The sequence below is a fragment of the Schistocerca piceifrons genome, chromosome 1, assembly GCF_021461385.2.
Source record: "Schistocerca piceifrons isolate TAMUIC-IGC-003096 chromosome 1, iqSchPice1.1, whole genome shotgun sequence".
Taxonomy (NCBI): Eukaryota; Metazoa; Arthropoda; class Insecta; order Orthoptera; family Acrididae; genus Schistocerca; species Schistocerca piceifrons.
Window position 1 is genome coordinate 328,521,429 of NC_060138.1, and position 17,214 is coordinate 328,538,642.

General features: G+C 44.7%; 1 protein-coding gene across 1 annotated transcript in view; it reads right to left on the bottom strand.

The window, feature by feature from the left end:
• Positions 1-3,382: 3,382 nt before the first annotated feature.
• LOC124718598 overlaps positions 3,383-17,214 on the bottom strand; it is a 31,903-nt gene continuing 18,071 nt past the window's right edge. Inside the window, exon 3 of the mRNA XM_047244271.1 lies at positions 3,383-3,725. Within this exon, the coding sequence (XP_047100227.1) occupies positions 3,674-3,725 (52 nt within the window). The 3' untranslated portion in view covers positions 3,383-3,673. The remainder of the gene's footprint in view (positions 3,726-17,214) is intronic.

Sequence of the window (17,214 nt, forward strand, 5' to 3'; positions counted from 1 at the left end):
GGATCTGATTGGCTTTCCTGGACTTCTAATTACTATTTATTGCTTTCAGTTTGTTACTATTTGTTAAGTTCAACCAGCGGTATTTTTCCTGCCTTGTGGCCGTTAACACCCCACTTACCTGCCCTGGGGGTTAGTGTATGTAACGGCAGTGCACGTTTCTTCGCCTTGCCGCTGCTGTCCGGTGAGGCGTGTAGTTTTGATAGCTTTCTTGATTGTAGGTTGGTTGACGATTCTTATACTCTGGTAGTAGTGATTCCTTTCTCGTTCTGGGCGCTCTAAGCACAGTATTCTGCGGACGGAGTCCAGACTGCAGGTTCCGGCTTTGGCGTATTTTTACATCTTTGTATTTGGTTTGTTGGACGTCAGGTAGCCTCAGCAAGATTATCATTAGTCATTCGTTAGACTGCCAGTAGTGTGAGTTACCATCTTGTGAAGTGAATGCAGCTCTTGACTGCCTATCTCATCGCTCGCTAAAGTGTTTTTTGCCGGATCTATTCAGAGGTCGATTCCTGGTGCACCGTCTGTGGCTGGCCCTTGTGTTTTATTGTTGTATTTGCTGTTTTATTCTATGTTACTAAAATTTTTTATATAATTGCCATTGTTGGCGTTACAGCAGGTTTAAATGATTGTGCTACCAAGTTCACCATCATTTTGTCTCACCTGTTTGGTGATCAATTGCTTGTCCTTTTAAATTAACCTTTGCTGTTTTATTTGCTGTTTGACTGTATGTTTTTCTAATTTTTTAATATAATTGCCATTCTTGGCATTACAGCAGGTTTAAATGGTTGTGCTACCAAGTTTACCATCATTTTGTATCATCCGTTTGGTGATCAGTTGCCTGTATTTTTAAATTAACCTTTGCTATTGCATTGCTATTTTACAGTGTGTTTGTCAACTTTTTTTATAATTGCCGTTCTTAGCGTTAAAGGCCCTCAGCCGTGACTGTGGTTACTTGCCTTAAAATTCTAATTGGGATCACATTGGCTTGTTTTTAGAACATTATTTGCTGTGTCTGTATTTTATGCTCATTAGGTAAATTGTAACGCACTAAAGCACTATTAGTTACACAGTTGTTTATTCTTTCATTAAAATTACCAAATATGAAGCAACCAGTCGCAAAATCATGTTTTATTTATTCACTTTTGCAAATCTATTTCAACTGATTAACAGCCATCATCGATGCTTGCAACCAATATGTGTCCTGAATAGTAATACTGTCTTAAGCAGAGGTCAAACATAATTTTATGTTTGCATATTGGTTGCAAGCACCGATGATGGCTGTTAATCAGTTGAAATCGATTTGCAAAAGTGAATAAATAAAACACGATTTTGCGACTGGTTGCTGCATGTTTGGTAATTTTCTGGTTTACGATCGCTGCACGACTTGGGAACCACATGGAGCCCACCATTCATATTCTCTCATTATTGCTGAGTCTGGAATTACGGTTTTAAAATAAATGCGTGTAATTGCAAAAGGGAACCAGTAGTAACTGATTACAGCCCCGTCCACAATCGCAACCGAATCCTGCCTTCCTTGACTACCAGGTTTCACTGTTCTCTTGAAATACAATACTCAGCATCAACAACAGTAGAAGCTCATCTGAAACTCTAACTACTCGTTGGTCCACACGATGATGGTGACTGCTGACGCTGAGGTTTCGAACAGGGGTGAGCTCTTGTATACTCAGCTCTATATTGACCTCAGTGTGAGTGCGCTGCTGTTGATGAGAGAGAGGCGTGGTCTTCTGGAGATCCATTCATACGTCATTGGAGATTGCAGCGAGCCCTCGCTAATGTCTGTGGTATCGATTCACTTTGCCGACATTGATGTGTCACAGAAATCCATGGACGATACCACACTATTACCAGTCTGCATTTTATCTCGTCTCCTTTTCGGCTATCATTAGTTAGTTTTCTGCGCAGCTCATCTACTACTTTAGTGTTTCCTTTCCTAACATAATTCCACCAGTGTCATCTTCTTTTATTAGACTGCACACCCCTGCCACTATAACGAAGCTAGTCACTTCAGTCTGTTGTGGTGAGGTCGCACAACCTTTAACCACTACAGCCGCATTCAGAAAGACTGCAGTTCACCTCCCTATTCGGACCTCCAGTTTCAGTTTTCCTCCTGAAACACTTATTGTAAACTCTCGGGTGATTCTTTTCAAGATGACATGGTGAATTTCGTGTCCCATTTTTTCGCAATCTGCCTTCAATAACCTTGTCATCGAGGAGACAAGCTTCCTTCTCTCTCTCTCTCTCTCTCTCTCTCTCCCTCCCTCTCCCTGCCTCCCCCCCTCTCTCTCTCTCTCTCTCTCTCTCTCTCTCTCTCTCTCTCTCTCTCTCTCTCCCTCCCTCTCCCTGCCTCCCCCAATCTCTCTATTTACGTCACTAGACCTGGGTAAAATGTACATCGTTGACTTCTTTCCATATGACAGGTATATAATAAATGATGAAAAATAATGTCGTAATATAGTGTCGCACTATTCTTTAGAATAGTTCCCCGTTCGATAGCAATAGATTAAGTAGCTTACATTAACTGGCTTATGTAAGGTCTTTACAGTGCTTCGTCCAGCCCGAGAGATTGTTGAGCCACCTGATCTGAACGGTTTTCGTTTTATTGCCCTCATATTGCCGCATTACTCCTGTGGCAAAGGAGTGTGAGTATGACAGTTTTATTGTATCTGACTGCGATGTCTGCGTATAGAGTGTTGTGTAATGTTTCTATTGTTGATGAGAAAAGGGAGAGAACGAAATACAGCGTCGGTCCATACCCGAAACTCTCTCGAACAACAACAAAAAAAGAGCCTGCGAAAAAATTTTGGGAACTGGTCAAGGATAATGTTGCAGTATCTAGTGATGGGAAAAGATACGAGGGCACCTTTCGTTCTAATTGGCTACCCTACACATTATATTTCTGAGGTTGGAGCCATAACACGTTGGTGTTACACTTGTCTCTCATCTGACTGGCTCGTCGAATAATGCAACATGAGAACTGTGTTACACGTGACGTAGAGTCTTTTTTTGGAGGCTACTTAACATATACGTGTAAGCGTCACCCACTGATGCTCCGAAGGAGGCCTCATGGACCTACTGAAAACTGTAATCTGCTGATGGCCTGTCTCTGTTACTTCTCCTGTTTCGCAGAGGCTCTTTGGCGACGCCGTGCTAAAGACAGCACACGATAGTGGGGAGGAGCTGGTAGCAGTTGTTGATTTGCGTGCGGCGCATTCACGTGGCTCCATAATGAGTTTCAGCTTATTATTAATGTTGTACACTGGGAGATAAAGCCATAAGCATGCGGGATGCCACACAGGGAGACAAACCAGTAAAGTGAGAGAATTTTAAATTATTTTATTAAAAAACAGAAAAAGTACGGTTGCAACCGTAAAGCAGAGCAGATAGTATAAATATCGGTATAAAGAACAATATGGAATGTCCATATGTTTTGGATTATAAAACAATAAATAAATGACAGAAATGTCAGGCTCGACAGAGCTCATCCTTGAGATGGCAGTTAGCGATGGAGAGTGGCCATCTTCGTAGTACACGGGAAGTCGTGTGGAGTGCAGAGGTCACCCAGAACCGTGGGGAGAAGAAGCAGCTGCGTGCTGCGCCCAGCCGCGCCGCAGCCGCACCAGGGTGCCGGGTCGCGCTGCCCGCCGCTCCCTGCCTACAACCGCCGAAGCAGAGGCAGCAGCAGGTGCGACAGGCGCAGCTTACCCCTGTAACACCACAACCACCACGTGTGACGACTGTCAGCAGGAACGCAAATACCAAACAAAGGTTTTGCTCGGTATCTATACAGGGTGTTACAAAAAGGTACGGCCAAACTTTCAGGAAACATTCCTCACACACAAAGAAAGAAAAGATGTTATGTGGACATGTGTCCGGAAACGCTTAATTTCCATGTTAGAGCTCATTTTAGTTTCGTCAGAATGTAATGTACTTCCTCGATTCACCGCCATGATTTCATACGGTATACTCTACCTGTGCTGCTAGAACATGTGCATTTAAAAGTACGACACAACATGTGGTTCATGCACGATGGAGATCCTGCACATTTTAGTCGAAGTGTTCGTACGCTTCTCAACAACAGATTCGTTGACCGATGGATTGGTAGCGGCGGACTAATTCCATGGCCTCCACGCTCTCCTGACCTCAACCCTCTTGACTTTCATTTATGGGGGCATTTGAAAGCTCTTGTCTACGCAACCCCGGTACCAAATGTAGAGACTCTTCGTGCTCGTATTGTGGACGGCTGTGATACAATACGCCATTCTCCAGGGCTGCATCAGCGCATCAGGGATTCCATGCGACGGAGGGTGGATTCATGTATCCTCGCTAACGGAGGACATTTTGAACATTTCCTGTAAGAAAGTGTTTGAAGTCACGCTGGCAGGTTCTGTTGCTGTGTGTTTCTATTCCATGATTAATGTGATTTGAAGAGAAGTAATAAAATGAGCTCTAACATGGAAAGTAAACGTCCGCAGCTCGTGGTCGTGCGGTAGCGTTCTCGCTTCCCACGCCCGGGGTCCCGGGTTCGATTCCCGGCGGGGTGATGACTGGGTGTTGTGCACTGTCCTTAGGTTAGTTAGTTAGGTTTAAGTAGTTCTAAGTTCTAGGGAACTGATGACCATAGATGATAAGTCCCATGCTGCTCAGAGCCATTTGAAGCATGTCCAAATAACATATTTTCTTTCTTTGTGCATGAGGAATGTTTCCTGAAAGTTTGGCCGTACCTTTTTGTAACACCCTGTATATGTAACTCTTTATCTACACTACTGGCCATTAAAATTGCTACATCAAGAAGAAATGCAGATGATAAACGGGTATTCATTGGACAAATATATAATACTAGAACTGACATGTCAGTACATTTTCACCCAATTTGAGTGCATATATCCAGAACAACCACCTCTGGCCGTAATAACGGCCTTCATAGGCATTCAATCAAACAGAGGTTGGATGGCGTGTACAGGCACAGCTGCCCATGCAGCTTCAACACAATACCATAATCCATCAAGAGTAGTGACTGGCGTATTGGGACGAGCCAGTTGCTCGGCCACCATTGACCAGGCGTATTTAATTGGTGAGAGATCTGTAGAATGTGCTGGCCAGGGCAGCAGTCGAACATTTTCTGTATCCAGAAGGGCCCGTACACGACCTGCAACATGCGGTCGTGCATTACCCTGCTGAAATGCAGGGTTTCGTAGGGATCGAATGGAGGGTAGGGCCACGGGCCGTAACACATCTTAAATGTAACTTCCACTGTTCAAAGTTGCCGTCAATACGAACAAGACGTGACTGAGACGTGTAACCAATGGCACCCCATACCGTCACGTCGGGTGATACGCCAGTATGGCGATGACGAATACACGCTTCCAATGTGCGTTCACCGCGATGTCCCCAAACACGGATGCGACCATCATGATGCTGTAAACAGAACCTCGATTCATCTGAAAAAAAATGACGTTTTTCCATTCGTGCACCCAGGTTCGTCGTTGAGTACACAATCGCAGGCGCTCCTGTCTGTGATGCAGAGTCAAGGGTAACCGCAGCCACGGTCTCCGAGCTGATAGTCCATGCTGCTGCAAACGTCGTCAAACTGTTCGTGCAGATGGTTGTTGTCTTGCAAACGTCCCCATCTGTTGACTCAGGGATTGAGACGTGGCTGCACGATCCGTTACAGTCATGCGGATAAAGTGCCTGTCATCTCGACTGCTAGTGATACGAGGCCGTTGGGATCCAGCACGGCGTTCCGTATTACCCTCCTGAACCCACCGATTCCATATTCTGCTAACAGTCATTGGACCTCGACCAACGCGAGCAGCAATGTCGCGATACGATAAACTGCAATCGTGATAGGCTACTATCCGACCTTTATCAAAGTCGGAAACGTGATGGTACACATTTCTCCTTCTTACACGAGGTATCACAACAACGTTTCACCAGGCAACACCAGTCAACTGCTGTTTGTGTATGAGAAATAGGTTGGAAACTTTCCTAATGTCAGCACGTCGTAGGTGTCGCCACCGGCGCCAACCTTGTGTGAATGCTCTGAAAAGCTAATAATTTGCATACCACAGCATCTTCTTCCTGTCGGTTAAATTTCGCGTCTGTAGCCCGTCATCTTCGTGGTGTAGCAATTTTAATGGCCAGTAGTGTATCTATACAGCACTTCTGATGATCTAGATTCCTCGCCAGGCGAAGTCCGTAGAGGTAAACCCCGAAATGTTCAGTAATAATTTACAATCGAAGTAGCTACAACTTCGTGTGCATTTTTACAAGTACCAGAAGGGATTATAACGTAAGTGATTAAGTGAAAAACAAAAAAAATATATTTGAAACGCCAGCTCTTCCGTCTGACTAAACTTTCGGAACTATTTTAGGAAGTTTGGAAGGTAGGAGATGAGGTACCGGAGGGCTATGGGAGAAGTAAGAGTGTCCTGAGTTGTGCTTGGGTAGCTCAGTCGATAGAGCACTAGTCTGTGAAAGGCGAAGGCCCCGGTTTCGAGTCTCCGTCCGGTATACACTTTACATCGGCCAGGAAGTTTCATATTTTTAAAAAAATCACTTTAAAAAAGCTTCTTCTTCTATTTTTAATCCACGGCTTCGTTTTCAGTAGCCTTTTTCATATTTTCTGTGTCTGTAACCATTCTCTTCAGGTGGTGGTAGTTCCTGCATCGTTTAACGTTCATCAGTTTTCCGTGTTTCAATCAAATGAAACCACGTGGTTGCACAGACGTTTTTCAAATCTCAAACGTGTACACTGTGATCATAAGTATCCGGACACCTGACTGAAAATGACTTAAAAGTTCATGGTGCCCTCCATCGGTAACGCTGCAATTCAATGTGTTGTTGGGCCACCCAAAGCCTTGATCACAGCTTCCACTCTCGCAGGCATACTTTCAGTCAGGTGTTGGAAGGTTTCTTGGGGAATGGCATCCCATTCTTTACGAAGTGCTGCACTGAAGAGAGGTATCGATGTCGGTCGGTGACGCCCGGCACGAAGTCAGCGTTCCAAAACATCCCAAAGCTGTTCTATAGCATTCAGGTCAGGACTCTGCGCAGGCCAGTCCATTACAGGGATGTTATTGTTGTGTAACCGCTCCGCCACAGACTGTGCATTATGAGCAGGTGCTTGATCGTGTTATAAGATGCAATCGCCATCCCCGAATTGCTCTTCAACAGTGTAGGCCTGTGCTGTGATATTGCCACGCAATATAACAAGGGGTGCAAGCTCCCGCTACGAGAAACACGATCACACCATAACACCACTGTCTACGAATTTTACTGTTGCCACTACACACGCTGGCAGATGACGTTCACCCGGCATTCGCCATATCCACACCCTGCCATCGGATCGCCACGTTGTGTACCGTGATTCTTCACTCCACACAACGATTTTCCACTGTTCAATCGTCCAATGTTTACGCTCCTTTCACCAAGCGAGGCGTCGTTTGGCATTTACCGACGTGATGTATGGCTTGTGAGCAGCCGCTCGACCACGAAATCCAAGTTTTCTCATCTCCCACCTAACTGTTATAGTACTTGCAGTGCATCCTGATGCAGTTAGGAATTCCTGTGTGATGGTCTGGATAGATGTCTGCCTATTACACATTACGACCCTCTTCAACTGTCGGCGGCCTCGGTCAGTCAACAGACGAGGTCGGCCTGTACGCTTTTCTGCTGTACGTGCCCCATCACGTTTCCACTTCACTATCACATCAAAAACAGTGGACCTATGGATGTTTAGGAGTGTGGAAATCTCATGTACAGATGTATAACACAAGTGACACCCAATCACTTGACCGAAGTCCGTGAGTTCGGCGGAACGCCGCATTCTGCTCTCTCACGGTGCCTAATGGCTACTGTGTTCGCTAATATGGAGTACCTGGCAGTAAGTGGCAGCACAATGCACCTAATATGAAAAACGTATGTTTTTGTCGATATCCAGATACTTTTGATCGCATAGTATATGATGTATATTTGTAGACCGAACAAGGAACGAAAATTTGTACCAAGGCCGGGCTTCGTACCCGAGTCTCCTACTCAGTAGGCAGATGTGCTACCCGCTGTACCATCGTGGCACTGCGGCTTTGCACAGCTCCACAGACTGCTGTAACACTACGCCCTCCTCAGTCTCAATGTAGGAAGAAATCCAGCAGGTTGAGTTATGAATGGGATTTGGACCGAGGATGGAGGCGTGCTAGGGTAGTCTGTGCAGTTGTGCAAAGCCACAGTGCCAGGATGGCGTAGTGGTTAGACTATCTCCCTTGTGAGCAGGAGACCCGGGTTCGAATCCCAGCCTCGATATAAATTTTCATCCGTTCCTTCACCCTTCATAAACACATCAACTTTTCAGTGTAATACATCTCCAATACAACTTTTATTTTAATTTTCATTCTACTTTTATAACTTAGAATATGAGCTATCCCATTTTCTCCCTTCTTTCATATTGTAGCCTCTGTAGATCTAGTTTTATTCCCATCCATGTAAGCCTTTATGTTATTTGAAACCTCCTTGCCAGTAGATAGACGGCAGGTTGTTGGACATCAACGCCTCATCACGGAACGTGGAGGTCGGAGGACTGGCCGCTCTCTAAAACAGGATAATTAGCGATCAGTGACAGATCTGACGACAGAGTAAAATGCTGGTGCAGCATCAAGTGTTTCGGAGCACGCAGTTCAGTGCACATTGTTGAACGTGAGACTCCGCATAAAACTACGTCTATATGTTCCCATTATGACCCGATGACATTGTCACTGATGATTGCAGCGGGCACGTTCTCATCGAGAGTGAACCGAGGATAAGCTGCTGGTCGACTGAATCACGTTTCGGGTACGAGTACGCCGTCACCCAGATGACCGCCTGCTCGTAACGTGCACCGTGCCACGTACTTACACCCTGACCTCCAGATGTCAGATACCGAGATTGATACCAGACGTTGCATGCCGATTGAGTATCGACCAAAACACCGATTTAGTTCGTGCTATGTATTGTCGTCTAGTAGAACATGCGTAAAAGGTAATTAAAACTAATTCCAGAACTACGGATACAGGAAAAGCGTATCTGTGAATGATTATCTTGTAGATTTCGTGTGGGTGAGTTGCTAGAGCTTGAGGTAGTCGTTCAAACCTCACTGTTGACTTTTTTTAACTGTTTACGCGTGAGCCGGCCGGTGTGGCCGAGCGGTTCTAGGCGCTTCAGTCTGGAACCGCGCGACCGCTACGGTCGCAGGTTCGAATCCTGGCTCGGGCATGGATATGGATGTGTGTGATGTCCGTAGGTTAGTTAGGTTTAAGTAGTTCTAAGTTCTAGGGGACTGATGACCTCAGGTGTTAAGTCCCATAGTGCTCAGAGACATTTTTTTTTTTTTTTTTTTTTTTTTTTTACGCGTGAAACTGTTATACGGGGAAACATTTCCCTGGCATGTGAAAGGACTTTTCGGAGTTTGTAGCAATGTTCTTTTGGCAATCTGCGTTCGCTTCGTTAGGAAAGCAGCAAACCTATAGAATACATTTGTATAGGTAGGTGTGGTGTTCTGTGCGACGAGGGCGATAGAACAGAGACCACTCTTGATGGAGCAGCTAGTGCATTTACAGCGTCACAGAATAAACGCAAACAATCGGAAGAGTACAATATACCGAGCGAAGTGGCGCAGTGGACTCGCATTCGGGAGGACGACGGTTCAAATCCGAGTTCGGCCATCCTGATATTAGATTTTCAGTGATTTTATTAAGTCGCTTCAGGCGAATGCCGGGATAGATCCTTAGTATGGGCACGGCCGACTTTCTTCCCCACCCTCCCCTAACCGGATGGGACCGATGACCTAGCTGTTTGGTCCCCTTCCCCGAATCAACCAAGCAACCAAACAACAAACAGTAGAATAAAGAAACAACTGCATCACACATGCGGAAGTATTAATAGACCCATGTAACACTATCACACACAGTACAGTAAAAAACTTGTTACCGCTGGGATTTACCCCAGGACCCTTGGTGCTATAATCTAACGCTCTACAGCCTTCTTCGCGGATAATATACGTATTAGCTACTCACAGTTATGCTTTTCCTATGCTCCTTAATTCTAGTGTTAATTTTAATTACCGTTTGCGCATGTTCTACCGGACGACAACACATAATACGAACTAAATAAGAGTTTTGGTTGATTTTTTATCGGCATACAACATTTGGCACCGATCTGTGTGTCTGAGATCTGGAGGTTTGGATGTCAGGCTAGTGAAGGTGGTATTACGCTATGGGGACGTTCGCCTGGGCTTCCACGCGGGATCTGTAGCAGTAATTGAAGGCACCATGACAGCTGTGGACTACGAGAACGTTGTTACGCTGTTGCAGACCATCGCAGCCTGCCGCCACCAAGAGGTCGCAAAAGATATCTTTTGACCAGCCACACAATAGGGAAACTACAATGAACAAGGTGCATTCTACGTATCAGGGTCAAACAAAGCCAGAAGAGAAATATTTTGAATATCACGCCACACACTCACAGAGAAACGCAATTTAAGTTTGTCTGTTCTAAATTCTGGATTTTTTGTGCACATAGTAGCAGGTTGTCGAGCTCCCCATCATGGAACATGGCTTCATCTGATCCTATAGCGCTCAAGTTATTGGTGTTTTCTTCTGTCCTTCGTATCATTTTAAAATGTGAAAACCTTTGGACTGAACCTGTATTATAAAGTACAAGTTATTGTAGTAGTCTGACGTAATGAAGCATTATGCTTACATGAACACAGAGGTTCACTCACTGTTAGATTTCCTCGATGTACGCTACCCACTAAAGTTTTGGAATCGTCTTCTCAAGACATCTTGTCAGCCACTGAGTCTGCTGTTTAAACTTTAATGATGTACGAGAAACATACAACAGCTTATCAGTTCCACGCGTATCGAAAATATCTCGTGTTGTTGACAGGTACTCCAAAGCTTACATTTATTTTCCGCTTAATTCTCTGGAAACTTTGGTACAAACATTTGACAAGCTTGCTCAATATTTGTTAGCTTGTTCGCTATACAACTACTTAAAGCTGCTGAAGACAGAAGTACATTCTACATAATAGGCGAAGTGAAAATGATTCGTCTTTATGGTCAGTTATTGGTTATTCAGTTATTGGCTATTACTTGTGAAAGGGAAACAGGCAATAGTCTTTGAATAGGTTAGAAACTTGTATGGTGGCTCAGTATGTAACAAAAAGATAAACAGGCCGCAAAGAATGAAAGAAGATTTGAGCTTGACATCCCTTCGCCTGTAGTATCGTTATAGATAGTACCACGCGCAATTCGGTAGCTTAGTGTGAACTGCCCTAAAAAAAATTTAAAAAAAATTAGGGTTTAATCTCCAGTCGACGACAAAGTCATTAGAAGTGAAGTAAAAGCTGGGACTGGTCGCGTCCTGTCAAAGTGAAAATTCTGACATTCACCTCAAGCGATTAAGGGAAATAGCGTGAAACCTAAATTAGGCTGGCTGAACAGTGGTTTGAACTACCATCCTGCAGAAGACAAGTCCATCTAGCTGCTGCATCATCTCGTTCGGCTGAACAGGTGTCGTACTATTCGGAGCAACTGCTGCACATTAATATACGACCTCAACATTTACTCGCAATCCAAGATCGTGTCCGATCAGGAGATGACGCCACTAGTGTCTGACATTTGAATTACACGGGCGCAGCTCAAGGTTTCAGCTCTGCACCTTCTATCACGATAAATTCCGCCCGCCTTAAAGGAACGGTTCCCAAGGTGAAGGGCCATCCCCTAGAAGTGCGCGCAAAACACAATAAGTATGCAGTTTTCACACAAGAATTTTATTCTGTATTTTATTTGCGTACGTTGTACAGGGGTTGGGACGCAAATGCTTGACGACGTACAATTTCTCGTTACATAAGCTGCGTTGTTTTTGATATAAAGTTCTCTTTCACGATTATCCGGCCAGTATAAATTGCACTGATGAAGAAAAGTGTTGCGACCGCCCGCTTACTGATACACCTCTGAAACGCAATACAGCAGCGACTCTGCGTGGCAAGGATTCGACAAGTCCTTGTTGGGTTTCCTGAGATATGTGGCAGTAGATGCCTACCCACAGGACACACAATTCCCGTAAATTACGGACCGGTGATCTGTGGACAAGAATCTAGAATCCAAGATGTTTTCCAGATCTGCTCCATCGAATTCAGATGAGCTGGACTGTTGGCGACGACATCAACGCGACTTCCCTATCGTGCTGTTCGAATCACGGTAGCACGATTTTGGCTTTGTGATACTGACAGTTATCCTCTTGGAAGATGCCACCTCTTCCGGGGAAGACATCAAGTACGAAGCGATGCAGTGATCAGCAATAATGTCCAAGAAGCCCTTAGCTGTTATGGTTCCTAGGAAGCCCAGATGAACATCTCTCTTATCACACCGATCTGCTTACCTGACGCACTGAATGCTTCGAGCATAGTTTCCCCTGAATGACGGCGTATCCACACACGGCCGTCGTCCTGGTCTAATAAGATACGTCATTACTTCGACCAGATAAGTTTTCATTGATCCACGATCTTGTCTCGATGACCAGTTTCCTCTGGAATCGTAATTGACAATGTCGTTCTTTCAATGAGAGGTGGTACAGTGCTCGTCTTGTACGGAGTCCCTTGTTCAACAACCTGCGTTGAATGGTGTGCTCCTAAACACTTGTGCTTGCACCAACATGGTACTCTGTCTTCACATCTGCCACTGCTCACCGAATATCCTGCTGCAGTTGGCGACCAAGTTTCCGAGCTCCGTGTTCTATGATGAGGCGCGGATATCCAACATGTAGTGGCCTTCTCGTGGTATCAGCCGACCGGCTACACCGTTTACGAAATGCTCCTTTCCAGACGCCTAGTCATAAAAATTTGTCATTTATCAAAGTCGCCAACTTAAATGGATTTCCCCATTTGCGGCCCGTATCGTCGCAAGAATGATGCCTATTCGTTTCTACTCCGCTTATATATAATGGGCTGGTGCAAAAGTTCGAAGCGTTTTTCCATAAGTTTAATAAACACAACAGATCCGCATAACAGAGACTCGAGTCATCAATAATACACTCTCCTTCAGTGTTTACATCAGTCCGCCAACGCTAGGGTAACTTTTCGATTCAGCGACTGTAGAAATCACGTGCTTTTGAGGCGATGAACTCGTCGAGCCATGTTTAGAGCGCATTTTCATCCGGAAAGGAATTCCTTGAAGTTTGTTCGATAGAAAACGGAAAAAGTAAAAATCTGAGGGTACGTACTGACGTACTGACGTTCAGCGAGTGAAGTGGGAGAGGCTAGCCGAGTTTTTGTTCTTTCTCGAGCCCCTTGTACCATGTGTTGCCTTGCCTGTTGTGCATGTGTATGTAGAGTCTTGTCAACAACGGCTGCTTGCGCGCCGCTAAACTTGTCTTTCCCGTTTCAGCACACCGTTTCAGTCGTTCAATAGCATATTTAGTTTATTCGAGCTTGAACACATCCGTACATGTGTCTGATGGATTCGTGGTGAGCGCCTAACTTCATTTTTACACAGGCACGGCCCAAAATCATCGCTAACGATTTGCTGGTCAGAGTAGCCAGATGGATTCGAAGTGATACCCGCAACTGCAACAGTGCAGAGTTACTTGCAGACACCGTGTGGCTATGCATATTGCCTCCTGTGACTTTGGATCCACAAGACAATTTACAACATGACGGCAGGGCACTACGAGGCCGTCGTGGAAATGCCTTTTCAGTGTTATCGGATTCCCATTGTCTGCTACAACGGTACGTATGGGATCCTCAAGGACGCCACTTGCAGCTGTCTCATAGATCCAGTTGCGTCAAATACTGATGATTATGTCGCACCTTGTCATCGATATCGTTATGCCCAGTCTAGTCGTATTTCACACGCAATATGGAGACAATAAAAGTGGTTCTAGCGTCTTACATTGTAAGTAAAAAAACTCTTATGAAAAACAGACCGCTGTAGCTAACAAGGGTGAGTCAATAAATAAATCGCAAACGCCAGAATACGCCATATTGCTATAAAGTTCACGCCTATACGTATCTAGATGGTGACAGTACATGTCACGTGGAATGTAACCGATACACAATGGCTAATGATCTACCGTCAGAACAGTACGGCAGGTGTGCTATGAGTGTGTACCCGCCAAGAACAACGCCATTTTTGTGAGCCGATAAACTGTCTGCATAGCAAGTGCATAGGGAAATTCGTCTCATATGTGGTTAAACTGTATTTCATGGAAATTTTTGTTCAACTGGATACAGGAATTCAAAAAAGGACAAAAAAGGTCGCAAACAAGGAGCGTCCTGGCGGTCTTTGTTATCCAGTGATAGTACATTGTTTCCCCATGTAGGACGCCTCGCCCCGTCCCCCGTCGGAGGTTCGAGTCCTCCCTCGGGCATGGATGTGTGTGTTGTCCATAGCCTACGTTAGTTTACGTTACATTAAGTAGCGTGTAGGTTTAGGGACCGTTGACCTCAGCTGTTAGGTCACATAAGATCTTGCCACAAATTTCAATTTTTTTCTCATATAGGAGTATATCGCTACTCGTAGGACGTATAGGTCTGGTGGGTAGCACCAATTTAAGAAACCAAATGAACTTGTTATATCCCGAGAGGTTACTCGTTAGATGCGAATGCCGCCACAAGAATTCAATGCTGCAGGCTTGTAACACCTTGTCGAGTGATGAGCAATTTAAGTTTACAAGGGGAGTATGTAGGAAAGGAAAATAAATTTCAGGCTGCTGCAAGTGGCTCTGATGCCTGCGTCCCAGGTTGCGACTTATTTATTGACCGACCCTCCTACTTCCAGGCAATTTGAAGGATGTGAGTGTGTGTGTGTGAAGTCTTATGGGACTTAACTGCTAAGGTCATCAGTCCCTAAGTTTACACACTACTTAACCTAAATTATCCTAAGGACAAACACACACACACACACACACACACACACACACACACACATGCCCGAGGGAGGACTCGAACCTCCGCCGGGATCAGCCGCACAGTCCACGACTGCAGCCCCTAGACCGCTCGGAAAATCCCGCGCGGCAATTTGAAGGATGTATCAATGCTATTATGAAAGCTATAAAAATTACATGCAAGTCACAGGTCTACATAGGTATGGAGTTATCTGCATTATCCACAAGACAACGCATTCTGTGGCTGTATAATACTTTAATTTATTTCCGTTTTTAAAATTTTATGTAACGTTATTTTATTTAACACTGAATGAATGGAGATGTCTGTGAAAAAACTCCAGTTTCACTGTTCTTCACGAATTACTGTCCCTTCAGACACTGCTAATGCATGCTTTAAAAACTACGGTCAGTAGTCACAGATAAGCGCTATTTTTGACGTCTCGTATCAGTATTGTGATAATATGGACAAAAAGTGACAAATTCTATATTTTAACAGTGATGACGTGCCGCTGCCAACCGTATTAGCTCTACTTCGTTCACATTTAAAGAAGAACAATAAGAGCACCTTGGGATATATCACAGTTATCATAGGATTCCTGACCTGCTATCACTTCCGTTTGGAATTTTTCACCCTTTCCCATATAACAGAAAAAGATGCTTTTTAGCTTGAGATTGGGTGTCCAGAAACAGGTCATGTGTGAAAGGAAAGAAAGCTTTTCTTGTCATTCCTCTGCCTGTACAGCTTCTAAGTTGACTTTAAACGATAGTCCGGAATAATAAGGAACAATCGGAACGTAAAAAGCTAGTTGAGGTTTTTTGCTGCCGTATAGCACTTGGCTTAGTGCTTAAGGCTTCTTTAAGACATTTCCTTTTCTCAACACTCAGAATGAAGTATGCGTCAGCAAATTCTGGTCCATATGCAACATCACGGCATGGAAACAGTATCCAGCGGTCCCCTTATTTAAACCGCATCATGTTAGGGATAAAACTCGAACTTTATAAGATATTCACTATCGCCTTCTTCTGAGTATTTAATCCATGGATGCTACCGCTAAATATTCCGAAGCCAAGATATGAACTGGTTACCTCTAGGTCGAATGTCACCGCACCAGCGTACGTTAATGACTTTAGCAATTGAGTCAGATAAAATATCGTCCAAGCTCCCATACAGGATGAACCGGAAATCGAGCAATAATAACTTCGGGGCTCGTTCAGGGTTATTTCCCGATAATTTTGGTATAAGAGGCTCTTGGTCTCCGGTGGCTCTTTGCAGAGTATTAATGTTATTATGATTATACGAGGGTTATTCCAAAAGTAAGGTCCGATTGATTGCCAAATTGAAACCACAGTGAACATCAGAAATGTTTTACTTGTAACAATTAGCTACACCTTTCAGCTACTTCTCTACGTAGTCGCCGTTCTGACTTAGACTTTTGTCATAGCGTTGTACCAACTTTTCAATAGCCTCATCGTAGAAGGTGCCGCCAGTGCTTTCCGCCAATTCTCCACGCTGGCCTACACCTCGTTGTCTGTGTCAAAATGTTGTCTTCAAAGACAGCGGTTCATGTGACCAGAGATGAAACTCAGGGGGAGACAATTGCGGACTGTATTGTGGGTAATCTAACATTTCCATTTGAAAACGATGCAGGAGCATCTTCATTGCCCCTGCAGAATGCGGCTGAGAATTGTCGTGAAGACGAAACAGAACGACAGTTATGTAATGTTGGCTGCATAGCTTCAGGCGAAATTTCTCACCAGGCCCTCGTACTTGGCGGGCAGACACTATTTTCTAGACATCTTTACGCACTCACTGCGAGCTCAGAAATGAGAAGAGCGACGTGATGCTAACTGGGGTTATACTAGAGACACTACCCAACACATCTGTGCAAAGCTTTATCGGAATTTCATAGTCGTTTCCATTTCGCGACCGATCGGACCTTACTTTTGGAATAACCCTCGTATGATTAACTCGGCGTGTACGCAATTGCCTTTGTTTCTGGAAAATAGCCTCACTACAGTGGAAAAGCCTGTAAAATGCAATAATTCTAATACGTGGCGTGATTTCTCTTCGGCACCTGTGTACAGATGCAAAAGTACGGTGATGTTTGTACGTGAAGACGTCACCCGCCTGCATTCCCGTAATTTATTTCAACATTTTGTTTGCCAAGATAAACTCAGAGCTGGCCGGAGTGGCCGTGCGGTTGTAGGCGCTACAGTCTGCAGCCGAGTGACCGCTCCGGTCGCAGGTTCGAATCCTGCCTCAGGCATGGGTGTGTGTGA